Here is a 20,861-nt window from a genome sequence, read left to right on the forward strand (position 1 = left end):
TAATACAAGACATTGTGTTTTTTCTCTCGGAGATACACTAGCTGCATCTCAATAACCTGATTGTTCCTGTTTCTTTCCTTTCTTGTGTAAGGTTCGAACAGAATTTCAGAAAAGCTGGGAGCGCTGGAGACTAGAACACTTTTACGTCCAAAGAGACAGCAGTATGAAGCCACTCAAGTGTCCGGCCAACAGCATAAGCAGTGGTGGTACCTTGGGCAGCACAGTCTATGCTGCCACTTGCCAAGCTACATGCAGCTAAAATTTCTGCAGAGGAAATGGAACATCGTTTGAAATTCAGCTAGAATGATTGTAAGAGGCCCTTTGAAAAGTTAAGCCTCAATTGTTCATGGCAGTTGAACAAGCTTTTAAAATAAAGCAGACTGCTAGTATAATCATTGCACATGGGTGGGGAGGGAGAGAATCCTATCTAAAGAGCCTCATGAGTTTCTTTCCAATCAATGTTTTTGCCTCCAAGACCCTAACACGGCAATGATGCAGTCACAAAGCATGAGACTAACAGCTTATTCATTTAGGTGGATGAACTGGAGGTTTTGTTGGTTTTTAGATTACAAGAATGCAATTGATAGATGAGGAGGGGGAACCTTTCATTAGGAAAGGTGAAGCAAACACAATTAGAAGCAGCTATCAGACTTGGAACATGTTATTTCAGGCTTTTCAAATGATAGCTTTCTTGGTACACATGCAGTTATGACTGTTCTCGAAGTGTCTTTCCCCCCTCACCTACTACCTTTGTTGCAGAGAAATTGCATTTTACCTCTGTTCAGACTGTAATACACAGCATGTCCAAGGCAATTTGGTGCATTGTGAGCAGAGTCACAGGAACCTGCTGGCCAGTACCTGTGCTGCAACTTTTATTCCTTCTATTTACATGGCATCGTAGCACCTTCTAAATAAGTTTTGTTATACAGAGTGGGAGTCCCTGCACAGCTTTTTAGTATTTGTAAACACAGTTGTGACAAACATAACAATGTGCAGGAAGATAACACTAAGAGGGTTTCCCCCCCCCCAAAGTGCTCTCCTAGGATGTTTGTTAATGTTGAACACATTCTGACCCAAGCAGAGGGGAATTCACACATCATTTAAAAGCAGCCCCTCTTGCCCCTCCCATGTCTTATTCTTCAAAAACAACCAAAATAGAACATTCCCCGCATCTGTTCTGTGCAGCACCGGAGCTCTTCCCAGTTAGTGCTACTATAGACTAGTGTAAAAATCTAATTCCTGCCCTCCTGGAAAAGCATGAATTATGATACCATTTCTGTATCGTTGAAACGACCTTGAAGCAGATATGCCCGTGTGTTGTCTTTTGCTATATGCTCTCAAGCTTAAGAAGCTTTTCATCAGAGTGAATTTAAACTTCATATAACTGACTTGAGGTGGTAAATACATGCCTTTTATGTGACCATTAATGTCTTTTAAAGATTATTATTCTTTGTGCTTTCGGTTTTACCCATTATATAGCCCTTTACTACATCAGAAGGCTGCACAAATGCTAGTATGAACCAAAACTCTTAGCTGCTTGCTGGCATCAATATTTGATGATGAACAATGTTATCATGAGAGCCAGCGTACTGTAGTAGTTAAGGTGTCGGACTAGGACCTGGGAAACCCAGGTTCAGATCCCCACTCGCGCCATGGAAGCTTGCTGGGTGACCTTGGGCCAGTCACAGTATTTGGCTAGTATGTGGATGGGAGACCTCCAAGGAATACCAGGGGCGCGACATAGAGGCAGGCAACGGCAAACTACCTCCGAAGGTCTCTTGCCTTGAAAACCCTATGGGGTCGCCATAAGTCAGCTGTGACTTGACAGCAAAAAAAAAAGTTATCTACCCCTTATAGACAGATAAGAGTCACAGAAATGCGAGATAAGCAATGATACCTTTTATTGTACTACTATCTTATGAAAAAACTACTGTGTAGCACTATAATCTTTCAGGCCCAGGAGTCATGGAATTATCTGTTCAACCTATCATGTTTTCTTACCTCTGGGCTTTTTTCCTTTCCTCTGCAAATGCCATATAACTGCAAGGCTCTTTACACTTCATGCTGGGAGCCATTGCTGTTGCTCTGAGTGGATAGATTCTGTGCCTATAACTTTTCACCACTTTGGCCAGCTTGATATTGTATGCTACAGCTTGTTAAAATTATTGCTGTCCAATGTCAGTAAGCCTTTAGAATCTTAATAATTGACTTCTTAGTTGGAATAAGCTAAAATATAGCAACTTCATGTACTCACCCCCCCAGTAAACCAATTTCAAGGTTACTAAACAGTTCATTGTCATATACTCTGGTTTCCTGATACTTTACGAACTTACTGGTACTAAGGGGTATGCCTTGCAGTGCTCATTTGAGGTGCATCTGCTCTGAAAATATTATAAAGCACTATTTAATTGAACTATTTCAAGAAATGACAAGTAGGGCTTTTATTTTAAGCATACTATGGTGGTAGATTTGAGGTTCAAATCTAGTCCCTAGATTTTCCAGAAAGTTCTGCTGGAGTTCCAGGAGGCTGTCTCTGCCGTAGGTTGTGCATAGGTTGTGCACCTGGGTTTGTACATTAAAATAATTGTGCCATATCTAAGCCTTTTTTCATACCTAATTCACATCAGCACTGAGGAAGCCTCTCTCAGTGCTGCAGGCAATCCCCAATATGTGCAGAAGCCTCTCCTTTGTAAATGTGACATTGTTGTGTTAAAATAGCAAAGCAGCCTTTTTTAAATGCTTCATACAAAGCCTCTGGAATCACTAGGGCCAATCAATCGCTGGATTCCAGTCAGTTTGCTAATAGATATCTAGTAGGTGACCTGGAATGTGGAAATGGGACCTTAGTTTACTTACCGTGAAGGTTCCTTCTCCTCTGAGGTAAGAAGGGCATCTTGGAGACAGATGGGTGATTCCTTTCCTATTCTAAGGCAGGCAGGAACTAAAAAACTTTTCCCACTTCCTGCTTCCTGCCTGGAATCGCCCTCTGTCTCCAGTTTCGAGACTTCCAGAGCTAGAGCTTCTCTCAAAAGGATAGAACAACAGGAAGCTGTACCTAAGGTTATGCAGGAGACAACAAGGCAAGACCCGGGGCCACAGCAAATGAGAAAAACCAAAACTTTTATGTAGGTAAAAAGTGTCACTCATAACAGAACAGAAAATAACCATTTGAACATATATATACAGAACGGGCAAATTGACTAGGTATAACCAACAGTGACTGTGTGAAGGAGACCCGCTCTCTCCCCTTGGTTGGTCATCTAGTAGAGGATCTGGAGGGTGCTCCAGTCTCTGCCCCAGGGTGGGGCATGATGCCCTTCTTACCTCAGAGGAGATGGAACCTTCATGGTAAGTAAACCAAGGTCCCATTCTCCTTCTGAGGCGAAGGGCATCTTGGAGACAGATGGGAGGTCCCAAGAACTGTGCTGTCGAAGGGTGGGAGTCGTCCTCGTCAAGGATGTGCTGGGGCACCAGACAGCCAAAGGCTGCATCCACTGAGGAATACTTATTTAGTCAGTAGTGGCGAACAAAGGTCGAGACTGACAACCACGTGGCTGCTTTACACATCTCCTCGACTGGCGCCCTGTTGTCGAAGGCTGCCGAGGTGGCCATACTGTGTATTGAGTGCACTGTGATTCCAGGAGGGACTAGCCTGTTTTTAAAACAAAACAAAATACCTTCTTGCTCAGCCTGTTGCTGAGCTTGTAGAACTCCTCGATGCACTTGCAAAATGTCCTGCTGATGGCTGGCTTGGAAAGTTTTCTGCCCTTGTTGGGGGCAGTCATGGAGACGAAGAGCACGACGGTCTGTTGGAACGGCCTGGTGTGGTTGAGGTAGATGCGCAGCGCCCGCCTCAGGTCAAGGGTGTGCCATTCCTTCTCTCTAGGGTGCTGTGGATTAGGGGCAAAGGAGGGCAGGTGTATCTCCTGTTGCCTGTGGGAAAGTAAGTTGACTTTGGGGGAAAACGTGGAGTCCTGCCTAAGGACCACCTTGTCCTTGTGGAACACACAGAGCCCCTGCCTTGAGGACAAGGCGGTCAACTTGGAGACTCTGTGCTCTGATGTAACTGCTGTGAGGAACAGAACCTTCATCAGGAGGAATTTCAGAGAGACTTCATTTAGGGGCTCAAAGGGTGGCTTGGGGAGCACTGTGAGGACTATGTGAAGGTGCCAGGAGGGGAACCTGTGAATGACCAGAGGCGATGTCAAAGATACTCCTTTCAGGAAGGTGAGGACATGTGGATGCCTTGATGTGGTGTAGTCTCCGTCTGCTCTGCACTGGGGTGAGCGTAACCTGTGAAGAATCAAGGTACCTGATGATTAGTTGAGGATGTGAAGAGATCTGCCACTGGTTGCCCAAAGCGAGCGGAGATCGCTTGGAATGTCCATGGCTGGAGCGACCACTCGTCCTCGTCGATCTTCTGCCTGCTCAACCAGTTGGCCTGGACATTGAGCTCACCTTGGATGTGTTCCGCCCTGAGGGACATGAGGTGCTTTTCCACCCATTGCAGGATTCGGACAGCCTCCTGATGGAGTGCGGACGACTTGGACCCTCCTTGCTTGTTGAGGTGCGCCTTTGCGGCGATGTTGTCTGTCCAGATTAGCATGTGACTGTGTTCGAGCAGCTGCTGGAAGGACTTGAGGTCATTGTAGATGGCCAGGAGCTCGAGCTGGTTGGTGTGAAGGACCCTCTTGGCCCATGTGCCTTGCACCATCTGCTGATTCACCGTGGTGCCCCAGCCGTCTAGGCTGGTGTCAGTGGAGAGCTGGGTCATCCCCTGGTGCCAAAACTGTCAACCCCTCTAAAGGGTGGCGGGGTTTGCCAACCAGCACAGGCTGTGCTTGACGGGGTGGGGGAGAGTCAGGTGAGTGTTCCTCCTCTGAAAAATGTGTTGTTGGTAGGGTTTGAGGAACAACTGGAGGGTGCGGGCATGTAAGCGGGTCCACAGAACTGAGTCTATGCAGGTGATCATCTGGCCCTGCAGCTGGGTTAAAGAAGACAGCCCGGTTGTCCTGGACTTGATTGTGCACTGGCCATAGTGCAGACTTTGGCAGCTTCGTCCCACGGGAGGTAGAGGGTATTGTGCAATCTATGAGGGTGTTGTGCAGTCTATGATGACTCCCAGATGCTGGAGTCATTGTGTTGGGGACATGTGGCTTTTGCTCATGTTGACTAGGAACCCGTGCGCCTCCAGTACTTGTATCACCCTCCATGTGTGCTGGACGGCCGTGCATTCCGTGGGAGCGGAAATCAGGAGGTCGTCGAGGTAGGGATAGATGTGAACTCCTTCCTTCCTGAGGAGGGCCACAAGGGTGACTAGAACCTTGGTGAACACTCTGGAAGCGGAGGAGAGACCAAAGGGGAGCACCTTGAACTGGATGTGGCGCTCTCTGTAGTTGAAGTGGAGGTAACAGCGATGGCTGACGTGGATGGGTATGTGGTGATATGCCTCCACGAGGTCTGTCGAGGACATGAAATTGCCGGGGTGAAGAGCCTCGACAATGGAGCAGAGGGTCTCCATCTGGAAATGCTTGGCGCAAATAAACCTGTTGATGTACTTCAGGTCCAGAATGGCACGCCAGTCCCCGTTCCTTTTGGGCACAATGAAAAAGATGGAGTAGACTCCGGAGGATCTCTCTTCCTGTGGGACATCCTTGATGGCCTGTATCTGCCACAGGTGACGTATGGCCGCCAAGGTCCTCATATGTTTGTTGCGGTTGGATGACGCCGGAGACTAAACAAAGCGGTCGGGGGGAGATTGTCGGAACTTGATCTGATAACCCATCCGGATTATCTGCTACACCCAGTGGTCGGGATCAGCTTGTTCCCATTGCTGACTGTAGTGGCACAGCCAACCCCCCACTGGTATTGATCTGACATCACTGTCTCTTTTGCTTGCTGAAGCAATCGGCTTTGTTGTTTCTGTGGGTCTGGAAGCCTCTATTGAATCTGCCGTCTCCTCTGGGTGACCCCCGTCCAGAAGGCCATGCTGGGCATCGTGTATCAGACCTTGGCCATGGGAGGGAGTGGAAGGAGCAAAAGGACAGGTAGGAGGAAGATGAATGTCCCCTGCTGTCTCTCTTGAGGCTCCGGGGTAGCACCTTCTTTTTGTCCTTTGTGTCTACCAGGATCGGGTCAAGTCTGTCACCGAAGAGGCAAATCCCCTGGCATGGGTAGGCCAGGAGCATGGCCTTGGAGGAAAAGTCGGCTGGCCAAGGCCTGAGCCACAATGCTCTCCTGGTAACTATGTTGGCCACCACCATTCCGGCACTGAGTGTCAAGGTATCCAAAGTAGCATCTGCCAGAAAAGTGATAGCTTTCTGCACTCTATTCATGCCTTCGGTGGCATGTTTGTGCTCATGTGGGATGAGGGTAGCTAGCTTCCTCGCCCAAACTATGGCTGCCTGAGCAATGAGGGACACAGAAGCAGAGGCTTGCATAGCCGTGGTCAGGGTGTTGTGGGCTTTCCTGGATGCCAGGTCAGCCCACCTATCGAGGAGGTCCTTGAGTGAGCCCATGCCATCCTTGGACAAGAGGCCAGAGGACTGCAGTGCTGCTACAGGTGCGTCCACTAATGGAAGTTTGAACATGTCCATAACATGTGGCGCCAGGGTGTATAAGCCTTTGGCACTCCGTGGGAACTGCCTGTGCGAAGTCGGTCTTTCCCATTCTCACTTGACCACCTCTTCAAAAAACTCGGGGAAGGGGACCACCTTGCCAGAGCGTTGAGGCCTGGGGGAAAACTCCTTGGGCCCTTTGGGTCGGGAGTTGAGCTTGTGCTCCTCCCCTGGCTCTGTGGCTTCTGTTAGGTCAAAGGCCATAATTGCTTTGGAGATGAGGTGCTGGTAATCCTCCCCCACAAATAGTTTGGTGTGTTGGTCTATGGTGGTTGGAAGCTCCTCCTCGTCCGAAGAGAACTCTCCGTCCTCTCTTTCCTCCCTCTCCAAGGCCACAGAGGCAGCTGGTGAGTCCACTCTATGGCTGGGGCTCTGTGGGGGCCAGGCTTTTCATTCTGCCTTGGTGGGCCATGGAGTCCTGTCCCCGGGGCAGTGGGCTTGGCTCTCGCACTTGTGTCCCTCCAGTTCAGGGGAGGAATCCAGCTGCGAGGCTTGGTATCCCCCTCCCCAAGAAGATGCAGCATTGGCTGCCTGAAGGAAGGGAAACTCTTCTCTGGGTGCCCACCTCATGAGAGCCAGAAGGTCCTTGGCCTTCTGCCCATCCCCCACATCCAAGAATCTGGGCCCCTGTAGCTCACCGCAACATTGAGGCGACTCCAGCTGGTGTGTGGCAGTTGCAGCATGCTGCAGCTCGTGACTGGGTCTCTTGCTGCGCACACTGGTGAAGGGGGCCTCTCCCAGGGGGGGCACCTCATGGCACACCCTTTCCCCCACTTGTGGCTCGTGCCGAAAGTCCTTGCCGCCCCCGCGGGCCAAATGGACCTTTGCTGCAGCGTTGTCGTCCTGGCGGGGCTTCTTAGAGTTGCTCTTGCCGGCGTCCTTCTTTTTCCTCTTTCCACCAGTGGCACTCTTTTGCAGCTCCAGGGGGTTCCGTCCAGTCGCCTTGCTGCTTCTGGGCTCTACCACCTCCGTGTGAGCTGCTGGCCGATCTGCTGCCGCCGGGCTCCATTGCTTCTGCGGGGGCCCGGCCAGCCGCCATACTGCGGCGGCTGGGCTCTGCCACCTCTGTGGGGGCCTAGCTGGTTGATTTAATTTCTGTGGGCTCTACCACCTCCGCGGGAGCCCTGCTAGTCGCTCAGATGGTCCTCGGCTCAACCGCCTCCATGGAAGCCCATGTGGCCGCGTTCCCAGACTTCACGGCTGAGAGGACTCCGGACACGTGGTCCTCCGGCCAGAGGAACCCTTTGGCTCCCGTATGAAAGGAGTGGCTATTGCTTGCTGTTTTTTTGATGGTGAAGAAAAAAAGTCGAGCTGGTAGATGTAGTTGCCGTTTGAATCATTGGAGGCTTAGAAGCCTGCTCCCACATGTCTACTTGGGTTGCAGACAGAGCAACATGATCAGCTGCCTTACCCTTAGCTAGGCAGGAAGGAAACTGGAGACAGAGGGTGATTCCAAGCAGGAAGTGGGAAACGTTTTTTAGTTCCTGCCTACCTTAGAACCGGAAAGGAATCACCCATCTGTCTCCAAGATGTCCTTCGCCTCAGAGGGAGAAGAGATGGTTCAGTGAACTTCAGGCTACAAAATACTAGGACTGCCAAACTGTTTTTGCAGTATAACTGGCTGGATCTCTGAGAAATCCTACATATCAGACCCTGCAACTGAGACAGCTGCAAATTAAATTATGGATAGCGCCTATCATGTTATCCATCTCCATTGCTATCCCATCATAAACATTCCCAAGGCTTAAAAGATGTCACCTGAAAGCTTTGTTAAAAATTTTTTTATTTTATTTATAACATTTGTATGCTGTCTTTCTGCCTTTACAAGGGCCACCAAGGCAGCTAACAATTTAAAACCTACATAATAAAACCACATTTTTAAAACCATTAAAACACCCCCCAAACACACATTAAAACAATTAAAAAGAACAGATTTAAAACACATACCAAACATAAAAATAGCAATTAAAATATTGGTTAGGAAAGAGGGATCACTGAGGGAATGCCCAACAAAACATGAAATTCTTCACTCACTGGCAGAAGATGGCAACAGAAGAGGACAGACAAAACTCCCTGGGGAGAGCGTTCCAGAGCTTTGGTGCCATGACCAAGAAGGCCCTTTCCCATGTTGCCACCTGCATAATCTCAGAAGGTGGGGGCACCCAAAGCAGGGCTCCAAAGATGACTATAGTAGCCAGGCAGGTTCGTAAGGGAGTAATTTGTCCCCTCAGGTATGTTGATTCCAAACCAAACTATATAGGGCTTTGAAGGTTAAGACCAACACTCTGAATTGTGCCCAGAAACAAATTGGGTGCCAGTGTAGATGGGCCTTCTGGCTGAAGCATTCTGTACCAATTGAAGTTTCCAAACACTTCTCAAAGTCTGCCCTATGTAGTGTGCAGTGCGGTAATCTAATCTAGATGTAACCAGGGCATGCACCACAGTGGCCAGATTTCTTCTGCACAGGAAAGGCCGCAGTTGGCTATCCAGTAGAAGCTGGTAAAAATCACTCAGGTGCTTATCCAGCAGTAGGCCTAGATCCAAGAGCAGCCCCCCAGACTACATCATTCGAATACTTGTCACTGTTTTATGGGAACTAAAAGTTTAACAAACAGGTATTTGAAGACAGGACAGTAAAAAGACATCTGATAAGGGCAAGCCCCCCCCCCCCAACAGTAAAAGATGGTGCAGAATTGTAAAGTCCACAAACTTGAGTGGGGGAAGAAACCCAAAATTATAATTAAGCATAATCTTCTCTTGGGTTTCACATATATATGATACATGGGATTTTTTAGGATTACTACATTTTTGTAAAGATATTGTCGAAGGCTTTCACGGTCAGAGTTCATTGGTTCTTGTAGGTTATCCGGGCTGTGTAACCGTGGTCTTGGAATTTTCTTTCCTGACGTTTCGCCAGCAACTGTGGCAGGCATCTTCAGAGTAGTAACACTGAAGGACAGTGTCTCTCAGTGTCAAGTGTGTAGGAAGAGTAATTACTCTTCCTACACACTTGACACTGAGAGACACTGTCCTTCAGTGTTACTACTCTGAAGATGCCTGCCACAGTTGCTGGCGAAACGTCAGGAAAGAAAATTCCAAGACCACGGTTACACAGCCCGGATAACCTACAAGAACCAATTTTGTAAAGATGTTTATGATAGATAAGAACGCGTAAATACATTTACAAACAGTTGGTTGCAAAGTTGTTGATCGTTTTCATCCAGTGCATGTAACTTGTCTACAGTGTACATTATCAGCACAACAGAGTTAATCAGGGCTTCTCGTGAATTTAACCCATTTGATACCCACAAATGAATGGTAAACTAATAAAGCTTGCATATAATGCAATTCTGAAGTTAGTCCAATTGCCAGGAAGGAAACAATGTTCCATTAAAGTTCAACAAAGATTTTATTTGGCTGAATTTCTCCCCAAGGAAAGCTTACTAATTGGTAAGGAATCTTGATCCCATGCTCTCCTTGTCTTTCCTCAAATTGCACTTTTGTGTAATTGCACTCATTCATCCCCCCACCCCAAACCACATAAATACACAGGTTTGAGGCCGGAGCATTCGTGATGAACATGCTTCAGTCAAAAGAGCTTTCATAGGCCTGGAAGTCTGGCCAGAGGAGCAGCCTCAAAAGGCATTGTGAGCACCTTGTTCCTAGGGATGAGTCCCGAGATCTGAGTCTGCTTTAACAAGGGTGATCTTTCTTAGGCATTTTTTTCTAATAATATTATTCTTGCTAAGAATAGGCAGTTCCTGTCCACATAAGTTTTTTTGGGGGGGTGTAGAGTGGTAAAATACTGCTGCAGCCCATCCAACTCCTCAAACCAGCTTGATTAATCCTGAGAGAGACTACAGTTACAACAGACAGGAGCACTGAAGCCTCTCTCCACCTCCTTCTCAAGGCTGGTGAAAGCAGCATTGGAAAACAAGGAGCCACCCCTTAACTACCAGCAGCGTGACCATATCATTCCTAAATAGCTAGGACTGATGGAGGTAGATAAGAGGGGAAAATGTGCCTGCGCTTGTGTCTTCAATGGCCTTTGCTTCAGAATCTGTAGTAATCTTAAAACTGCTGCTCGAAAAGTGCTCAGAAATGGCTTGAGCAGCCCACGGCACCAGCAACCTGCTCACTCACTGTGATTCTACTTCAAAATATATGTAGATTAAAATCATGTTTAATTTAATAGGAGTCGTAAGGCGTATAACTAATGCAGGATAGCGTTGTAAAATGTACACGTAGGTGAATATATTTAGGATTAGAAGTTAAGGCTTTGTTTCTATCCTTGCTGTTTTGATCTATACTTTGAGAAACAGATTTATTTTAATATTGCACGTATAAGATTTTTAAAGGCAGTTATAAATGTTCAATTCAACTGTGTTGTGAATATATCCTTGTTCGTTTTCTTGCCAAATCAGTGTAATTTGCCAAATAAAGTTACTATTATTAGTGCTATCTGTGCTTTCTTTGAAATATATTTCAGGTAAACTTTCACTTATTTTCCCCCAAACTTTGTAACATATTCCCATTGTGCTTGAGCAGAGGCCATCATTATCCCTCATTACCAAATAACCCATTACACTTTTATAGAGTATAAAAATGTGGTCCTGCCTGCCATTAAGCAGCTAAGTGAACATAACATCAAAATCAACGGTACTGGGGTAAGATTTGACTTGCAGCCACAGAATCAGCGCTGTGCTAAACAAGTTGCCATATTCCTACCCTGTCACTTGAAGAGTTAAAAAACAGCTCTACTGATTTAACTGCCCCCTCCACCCACCCACCCTCATCCTGTTGCAGGAAGCAGGAATTTAATTGCAGGTAGTGCACAGCATGTATGAGCATGGGCAGAGATCTTTGAGGGGAACACTTTTCTCTAGACAAAGATAACGGGTAAAATATCCCCAGTTGTGACCACCTGTTCTTACGTGAGTGGAAAAACGTTATCATTTTGGGAGAATGTCTCATCATGGATACTTTTGACTGCATTAGACGAGAAGGGACCTGAAAAAGCAACTGTTTTTGATAATCTGACAAAGTTTTGCCTTCAATTTTAGTGAAAATTCACTGAATAATATGCACCCAAGTACCTTGAGTAATCAATACTAGATTTCAAAACCTACTGGGCCCAATCAAGCCCAAAGTAAGCATTACGGGATGCCTTCATTTCAGTACAAGAGTTAAACAGATGCTTAAAATTCCCCTACATCAACAGGGCTGCAAGAAACCTCAGCTAAGCCTCTACATCCTGGCCTGCAACGATGGATATGATGTATTGATCTCCAGTATATCACACAGATTACATGAGCTATAGTATTTTCCCCTCCACATGCAACATAGCAATGAATAGGAAGAATAATCAAGAGGCACAAGTCTCCGAAAAGTGAAGGGAGATCCTTCTAGCAGCTAGCTAGAATCTAGCTTAATACTGAAGAACGAAAAGTTGCCTGTGTATTAATTACATTGCGGCTAGAAGCACTACATTTAGGTAGACTCTAGTTTTGTTTAGTAACCCAAACTAGCTTAAAATTACTCTGGTTCATTATGTTCCTCCCATGTGAGTGCCAATCAAGGCATCCCTTGGACTTCAGCATAAGAGCTAAACACATGATTAGCCCCTCTCAGGCAAATCAATAGGATCTAAGAATGCTGGCCTGCATTTCCTGAACATGTGTCAAACTCACTTAGGCTGCTTTACCATGAAATATGAATACATGTCGTTTTACAAGAATGGTAATTTTGTTCCAAGATTTTACCAAAATATAGATATCATCATTTCTAGGGTCTTGTATTTTATATGCGTAGCTATTGGAAAGATCATTGCCCCCAAAATATAGCCAGATTTTACACTACTATAGGGAGGCCTTTTTTCTCATTATTAGCCTGTCCAGATTAAGTGGGCCCATGGCAAACAATACATATAAAAATCAGCCATTCATTCAGAACAGAAGCAACAATAAGTTTTAGTTCACTATAGGAACATTCAATAAAACCAATCAACAACCAGTATTTGATTCAGCTTTTGCATTTCATAAGCCCCTCTCTTTATTTCTTTCAACATTTGGATTTCATAAGAAAAAGTACATTTGGGCATCTGTTTACAAAGGTGGAACTTCTGTGAAAAGGTGAAAAAATGCCATAGGAAACTGTTTCAATTTAATTCAAGCAAAAAAACCATGTTCACAGTAGTTGCAGGCAAAAGGTAAGTTGGTGTGATACCAGTTACCTCGGAGCTAAGGACCCGTACAGTAGTTCTCTCTCAAGTTGTTCTGCTGTAAGCGTTCCTTGTATAGCTTCACAACCTGGGTTAAATACAGAGTAAGCACTTTTTTCTCCATTCTGTCGTTCTCTAGGGCCACGGGTTCCTACATAGATCCAATAAAACATAGACAGGACAAAGTAGGGCAAACCAAACTCCAGTTCCACAAAGAGTCCCAGTAAGACCAGCCAGAGGAGAAACTTGAGAAAGGTCACATTCATAAAAAAATAATGGGTCCACCGTGGTGGAGGGGTTGAAACCGCATGGTCTGTGGGGCTGTGTGTTCTTTGACTGGATTCCTAGGAAGTGAGAGCAATAAGAGATAATATGGTTAGTCATGTAATGGATGTGATGTTTTGTAAAAACAGGAAAAAAAGGCTAAATGGACTAAGGACGTTGTGATTGGAACTCACCAACCCTTAACAGTCCTCACAATATACACTAATTCCCTCCCCACACACACATCAGAAAGACAGACATTTTATTCATTATGGAATGTAAAGCAGAAAGCATAACAATATTTTAGAGTCAATGTACGAGCAAAAGAACAGGTCTAGGACTGATGTTAAAGTCCTGCTTGAGCAGATTATCTCCCAACCTGGCCTGCTTCACAAAGTTGTCAGGGTTGCCAAATGCCAGGTGGTGGCTGAAGATCTAGGGTTGCAACTAATCTCCAGGCAATAGAGATCAGTTCACCTGGAGAAAATGGACGCTTTGGAAGGTGGACTGTATGGCATTACACCCCATTGAAGTCTCTCCCCTCCCTATACTCTTCCCTCCTCAGGCTCCACTCCCCCCTCAAAAAAACTTTCCAGTTATTTCCCAACCCAGAGCTGGCAGCCCCCAAGTTGGGGGGGGGGACTTGATAAACCCTTGGGGGAAAGGCAGCATATTAAATAATTAACATATATGAACCTTCAAAGACTAACAGAGTTGATGAATGGTGTTAAACCTTTCAGGAAGTTTGGTGGGCAGAAGACTCCCCATCCTTCCCCCCACACTCAACATCTGTGGGGGTTGACCTGCCCTGACCCAGTTACACTGTGGCGTCCGAGTTGTTTTAAGGCCATCTGGTTTATGGTTTTAATGCAAGTTTTTAAGTTGCCATTTCATAGTTTTACGTATTTTAAAGGTGGTTATCCACCTTGAGCCCGGCCTTGGTTGGAAATGAGGGTGGGCTATAAATTGGAATAATAAATACATAAATAAACTAGAAGTGCAAAGAATAGAAAGCTTACATACATACAGATGAAGCAACGTGTGATGTATACTATCACTTAAAATTGTTCATTACTTTTCCTGGAAAAAGCCCAATCTGTATGTGGATGGGTATGTATATGTTTGTGCTTAATTTGAAAATATTAATAAAATATTTTTTTTAAAAAAAATAAAGACATAAATACAATTGCACGTGTGTATTAATGAATAACCCACGTTCTGAAATAGCTTTCAATACATGGAGATAATTCACAGTGGGTAGCCATGTGAGTCTGATGCAGCAGTAGAAAAGAGCAAGAGTCCAGGAGCACCTTCAAGACTAACAGAACTATTTTCTGGCAGGGTAGGAGCTTTCTGAAGAAGTGAGCGGTGGCTCACGAAAGCTCGTCCCCTGCCCGAAAATATTTTTGTTAGTCTTGAAGGTGCTCCTGGACTCTTGCTCTTTTCTACTCCTTCCAATACATGCACAGCCGCGGCAGAAAAGTGCAACCCGAAACCGCAAGCAGCCAGGCCCAACCGAGCAGCTGTTCCAGCGCCGCCCAGGGCTTCACTCCACCCCGCAGATCTCAATGGGCTGGAGTAACGTCACAAACAAGGGCGTCGTCAAGCGCGTCTATTGACGCACGGGAGGCTTTGCCTTGGGTTTGCCACTCTTCAGATGCGCTCTTCCCCCCCCCCCACATCCAAATTCTCCATACTCAACCCCCAGCCCCCCGCGCAGAGTTTTGAGGATTCAGACGGGGGGGGGGAAATGCGCATCTGGAGAGCGGCGAGTCCAAGGCGAAGCCTCCCGTGCGTAAAAGCGGCCCGATCGGCCGGGGCGCCTGAGCGGCGGCGGCGCCGCCTCCTCCTCCTGCGGAGCGGCTCCTTCGAGGCGGGGCCCCCCAGCTCAGCCCCGCCGGACCCACCTCGTGCGAGGGCTGCGCCCCTCCGGCGCCTGGAGCCGCGGGCTGGGCGGGGGGCTTTGCGGGCTGGGGGCGGGCGGCGGTGGCGCCGCGGGCGGCTCGGAACTCGGCCAGCCGTCGCTCCATGGAGGCGCAGGAGGGCCGGCCGGAGGGAGGGAGGCGCGGGCAGAAGGGCGCTTTGCTGCCTGCGTCGGCCTGGATCTGCTCCGGGGCGGAGGGGAGCCCAGCAGCGCGCCGCCCAGGGGGAGGGAGGGGAGGGGACGGGGCCCTCGCCCAGCTCTCCGCCCGCCTCCGCCCGGCCGGGCCATTTATTCATGGTAGGTTTTGCCTTGGAGTTGCCACTCTCTCGATGCACATTTCCCCCATCTGAATTCTCAAAACTCTGCAGGGGGGCTTATTGTTGAGTTTGGAGGATAGGGATGGGGGGAAAGTGCATCTAAAGAGTGGCAAATCCAAGGCAAAACCTCCCATTCGTAAATGGCCCCGGACTCGCGTTTTGCTGCCAAGCGGCCGCCTGTTGTGACTCTTTGGGTGGAAGCTCCTCGTCGCTGGACCCCCCTTGAATCCCTGTTTTCGCCAGGGTCGAACGCACGTTCGGCGAAACGCCTGCGCTCGATCCTGGCTGAATCCTGGCTGGAACAGAAATGAAAGGAGGATCAAGTGACCCTGCGTTTTCGCCCTTTGTCGCCTCCGAGAGGGGCCCCGGGCAGCTGTTGGGTGGGTGCGCTTTACTGTCAAGTGGCAGCCCGCGCCTGTCGCTCTTCCCTGGGAGGGACCGGCCGTCGCCGAAGTCCAGGGCCCGGGCTACCTTTAGGCGAACTAGGGCGCAGAACTGGGGCACAGTTTTTAAACAAATTAGTTTCTTGGGGGCGGGGGGAACGCAATTGACAATTTATATTTGTTTATTTTAAGATAAGCAAGAGATGGGTGGACTCAATAAAGGAAGCCAAAACCTTCAGTTTGCAAGATCTGAGCAAGGCTAGAAAAGGGCAAGAATCCAGTAGCACCTTAAAGACAAACAAGAATATTTTCTGGTAGGGTAGGAGCTGTGGCTCACGAAAGCTCCTACCCTACCAGAAAATATTCTTGTTCGTCTTGAAGGTGCTACTGGACTCTTGCCCTTTTCTACTATTGCAGATAGACTAACACAGCTACCCACTGTGAACTAAGCAAGGCTGTCGAAGATAGGACTTTTTGGAGGACTTTCATTCATAGTTCACAGTGGGTAGTAGAAAAGGACACGAGTCCAGTAGCACCTTCAAGACTAACAGAAATATTTGCTGGTAGGGTATGAGCTCATACCCTACCAGAAAGCTCATACCCTCATATTTCCAGAAAGCTCATACCCTCATATTTTCAGAAGAAGTGAGCTGTGGCTCACGAAAGCTCATACCCTACCAGAAAATATTTTTGTTAGTCTTTAAGGTGCTACTGGACTCGTGCCCTTTTCATTCATAGGGTCACCATGAGTCAGAAGCGACTTGACGGCACTTAACACACACACAACATTTTAAGATAAGTGCCACAACAGTGCTATGGAACAGAATTAATTATAACATCTTATGCTTTTTTTTTTTTCTCTACAAGACGTCTGTTTTTCAAAATTGGTTAGCAATGTGGGGGAGGGCACAAGTAGTTAGCCTTGCCTAGGGCGCAAAAATGAGTGGCGCCGGCCCTGTTTGTCTTGGCTGCGAGGGCGGATTCTAAACAGGTGTAGGGTTGCCAACCTCCAGGTACTAGCTGGAGATCTCCTGCTATGGCAACTGACCTCCAGCGGATAGAGATTAATTCCCCTGGAGAAAACGACCGCTTTGGCAATTGGACACTGTGGAATTGAAGCCCTTCCCTAAGCCCCGCCCTCCTCAGGCTCCACCCCAAAAACCTGCTGGTGGCAAAGAGGGACCTGGCAACCCAAAACAGGTGGTTCTTCCAGTTTATTACTACTATTGTTTGTTCTGCAACTTCCTCTAAGGAGCACTGGGCCGTAAGAACGTGTCTGTAATTCCTCACGAGAACCACGGGAAGTAGCTAAGAATGGATTGAGAGCCCAGGGTCACCTAAAGATTTCCCTGGTTGTGTGAGGATGTGAACCTAGGTTTCGGCTAGCCTCTACAAAATATCAGCTTTGTTATTATTATTCAGAATTAAAGGGGAAAGAAAAATTGCAAGACGGCCATCACAATAAAACCCGTTCCTAAACTTGCTTACATTATAAGTTGCACTGGATTTATGCCAAATTAAACACTTCTTATACATATGTAATGTATTGCAATGTTGATAAATAAAATATACGATAATGAACTCGGCAGATTGTGCCCGTATTATTTGATAAGATTCTTTATAACGTATTTCATGTTTTTTAAAAAATAAAATGTAATTATCTGTGTTAGCCCATGCTTTAGCAAGCCAAAAGGAAATTCTGAGCAGCGCCAAGGTTTTGCTATTAAGACTTTGCAGCTGTAAATAAATTTTAGATTAATGAATAATGCAGCTTCCTGCAGTTCCAGGAAGTATATCAAGTAATATATGAAATGGGTCTAAATAATTTCATAATTCAACTGGGTGCAAAATAACTTTCTAGATTTTTTTTTAATATGGGGACAAACCCCCAAATATGAATTAAGCCTGCAGGCAAAACACACCAGCTTTCATTGTATAATCTCTGGGATCCTCTCTGCACCCTCTGACTTTGCAAGAGATTTGGGAGGATGCTCCTTGAATTACATGTTGGCATCTCAAAATGGCATTTCCAAGTTACTGATCATGCAGCTGGGACAGCCAAATCTGTGATAGGCCTACAGCATTCAGGAATGGCTACTAAGAATCAGCATCCAAAAGGGAGGGGCTGTGGCTCAGTGGTAGAGCATCTGTTTGGCATGCAGAAGATCCCAGGTTCAATCCCTGGCATCTCCAGTTAAAAGGACCAGGCAAGTAGGTGATGTGAAAGAGCTCTACCTGAGACCCTGGAGAGCCACTGCCGGTCTTAGACAATACTGACCTTGTTGGACCAAGGGTCTGATTCAGTATAAGGCAGTTTCATGTGTTCATGTGAAATACTCTCTATGGGAGTGCCAAGTGCATTATTTTACCATAGAGTAAACAGAACTGGCATACATCTGAGATTAGAGAGCTGGGCTTCTAGGTTAAAGGAAATGGCCAGGCAGGTATCTCATTTTAGAAATAGAGTACTTCCTGTTCTTGCTTCATGATATCTGACTGGCCCAGATCTTCACATCATTTTTACATGTGGGGTTTTAATGTAACTTTGAACTTCTTGTGCAGTTTCTATAATTTGTGCTGTTAATGAATCATAGAACATGGAAATCTTACGTAAAATGTAGCCAACTAGGTTTCATGTTCTTGTCGCTTGCGACTTTAGGCTTATTTGTAAAATGTGGGCTGGTCTTTTTTGGCAGGTGCCCTTTGGAGTTTTGCACAAGGGTAGTAGTGTATGATGAACTGGTGGAAAATGCACTTTATTATTGTTAACAAAGACAAAAGCACCCTAATGTACTAAGGAAAGGAAGGAATTTAAAGTACGGTATTTTTATTCATTTGATTTCTGCCATGTAGGCAAAAGAAATAATTGGGGCCAGTTATTCTCTCTCAAACTTGCAATGATTCAGCATTGCCTTTCATGACTATGTTGTACTTATCCATGTACCTTCACCTCAACTTGAGATGCTACAGGACTTTTTCAGTAGTGGCACCGTGCCTATAGAATGCCCCTTGATACTAACCTGATGCCTGTACTGCTTGTTTACCCCGGCTTTTAATTAAGGGCTTGATCTTCTAACACCTTTTTAGAGTGTGTTTTTAGCCTGAAAGCTGTTGAGTTCATTTTAAGCATCTCACTGTTTTTATGCTCTGGCTGAGTTTTTAATGCTGGGTTTTAATTGGCTACTTTGAATGTTTTATGGCTTTATTATGCTTTATTTTGTAAGTTGCTTTAGGCATGTTCCCCAGAGAGGTGGCATAATTTTTGGGGGGGAATAAATAGTTTAATTTGGATTCTGCGGAACAGTGGCAAAACTGCATTAGCCTTCTCTTAAAAAATAAACTAGAAAAAGTAGGCTTGTTCTTTTTAAAACTTTGTACTCTTAGAGCTCAACTAATACACAAGGGTGTGTGGAAGGTCATCAGCATTTCACCTTACACTGGTTTTCTGGCTTGTGGCAATGTCACTATCTGTCCCTAGCCTACATGAAAGCTAGCCAGATGCAATTTTTCCCAAGCTATTGTCTAGTCTTAACATACCCTGGTTTTCCTACATAATTCTAAGGGGTCTGGAAGCTCACAAGAAAAAAAAACACTGAAATTCTAAAGCTGCTAGAATGCCTTAATCCAGGGGTCTGCAAACTGCGGCTCCCCGCCTTGGAGAATGGTCCCCCTTTCCCTTGCCCTCAATGGTTGGGAGGCTAAAGCCTCCCCTCCCCTTTAGCCGCGCAATTGCTGGGCGGGCGGCTCGGCAGTTCCTGCCCCCCCCTGCCTATCAGCTTTTGGGCGGGGCAGGCTTTCTTTGGTAGACCTGGCCTCCGGCTGAGTTCCATTGGGAGGCCATGTCTACCCACTGGATTTCTTGGCGGTAGACCTGGACTCCGAGGAGGGGAAAAAGTCCCCCTTCAGAGGCCAGGTCTACCAATTGGCTTCTAAGGGCCTATGGAGGCCAGGTCTACTGCCAAGAAAGCCAATGGGTAGACCTGGCCTCCCAACGGGACTCAGCTGGAGGCCAGGTCTACCAATAGGCTTTTATGGCGGTAGACCAGGCCTCCAGACGAGGACTCCGGACGGGGAGGGGGAAATGGCAGGTACTTACAATTTTATTTTTATCAATAAATAAGATCACTATTAAGTATGATATCAAGTTTTATTCAGTGTACCTATAGTTTAATTAAGACTTAAAACTTTAATTAAAGTTTATTAAGTTAATAAACAGTGTACCTACCTATATAGTTTAAGTTTAAGAAATTTGGCTCTCAAAAGAAATCTCAATCGTTGTACTGTTGATATTTGGCTCTTTTGACTAATGAGTTTGCCGACCCCTGCCTTAGCCCTTCACTGCATGTTGTGGCAGGAAGAAATAGAATGCAGACCAAAAAATAAGATCAGCAGAGTTTGTTCCTTCCAGAAAAATATCAGCCTCCTGCCCCGCATAAATCTCTGGATGCTGCAGAGGGACTAATCGTGAGTTGTGTGAAAATTCAAGAATTCATATTCCAGCACGGTGTTGGGTGTTTCGTTGAAAATCTATTTTGGGAGAGGACCAAGGGGAACAGAAGTCACACCTACACTTCCTCCACTACGAGTGTCCCTCTGCAAAAGGTTCTAAACATGTTTGGCGTCACTTAGTGGAATGTTTGGAGTGGGAAAGAGTTAAGCACCTTTCCCATTTACAACTTCTCTGCTCTTTCTCCTTCCCAAAACAGCTTTTAAATATAATAACAATAAGGATAATCATACAATTTTGGGGCTTAATATATAGTTTGCATGTGGCTTATAGTTGGCTCTGTAATAGGGAATACTAATGAATTGGGATCTAAACACAAAAAAACTTAGAAAATGGTCCATATAAGGCTGAATAGAAGATGGAAGAGTTTTCTGTCTTCATTTTTAGCATGATTAACCTTTTCAAATGTCCCTAATTATCTGGATTGTAAAATTGCATTTGCAAGTAATTTTACAAGCAGCAGTTCTTTGTAAAGGTCATTACCTTTATTATCACTATTATCTTTGTCTGGCCAATTGGAGCTCCCCCCGTGCCACATTTTATGATAAGAAATTATTTGAATGGGTACAATCTATTACAGAATTGAGTGTGAGAAGCTACCCTATTTTAATACAATATTAAGTTTGTCA

General features: G+C 46.1%; 2 protein-coding genes across 2 annotated transcripts in view; one reads left to right on the forward strand and one right to left on the reverse strand.

The window, feature by feature from the left end:
- The window catches only part of GLP1R (glucagon like peptide 1 receptor), a 133,703-nt gene extending 133,444 nt beyond the window's left edge, over positions 1-259 (forward strand). Inside the window, exon 17 of the mRNA XM_056853359.1 lies at positions 92-259. Coding sequence (XP_056709337.1) covers positions 92-259 — 168 coding nt within the window. The remainder of the gene's footprint in view (positions 1-91) is intronic.
- Positions 260-12,784: 12,525 nt separating this feature from the next.
- On the reverse strand, positions 12,785-15,131 carry SAYSD1 (SAYSVFN motif domain containing 1). The gene is made up of 2 exons (XM_056853699.1): positions 15,009-15,131; positions 12,785-13,181 (listed from the first exon to the last, which is right to left on the reverse strand). The coding sequence occupies exons 1-2, from the start codon at positions 15,129-15,131 to the stop codon at positions 12,846-12,848; spliced, it is 459 nt and encodes a 152-aa protein (XP_056709677.1). The 3' UTR covers positions 12,785-12,845.
- Between the last annotated feature and the right edge of the window lie 5,730 nt (positions 15,132-20,861).

This window comes from Euleptes europaea, chromosome 7 (assembly GCF_029931775.1).
Source record: "Euleptes europaea isolate rEulEur1 chromosome 7, rEulEur1.hap1, whole genome shotgun sequence".
Classification (NCBI taxonomy): domain Eukaryota; kingdom Metazoa; phylum Chordata; class Lepidosauria; order Squamata; family Sphaerodactylidae; genus Euleptes; species Euleptes europaea.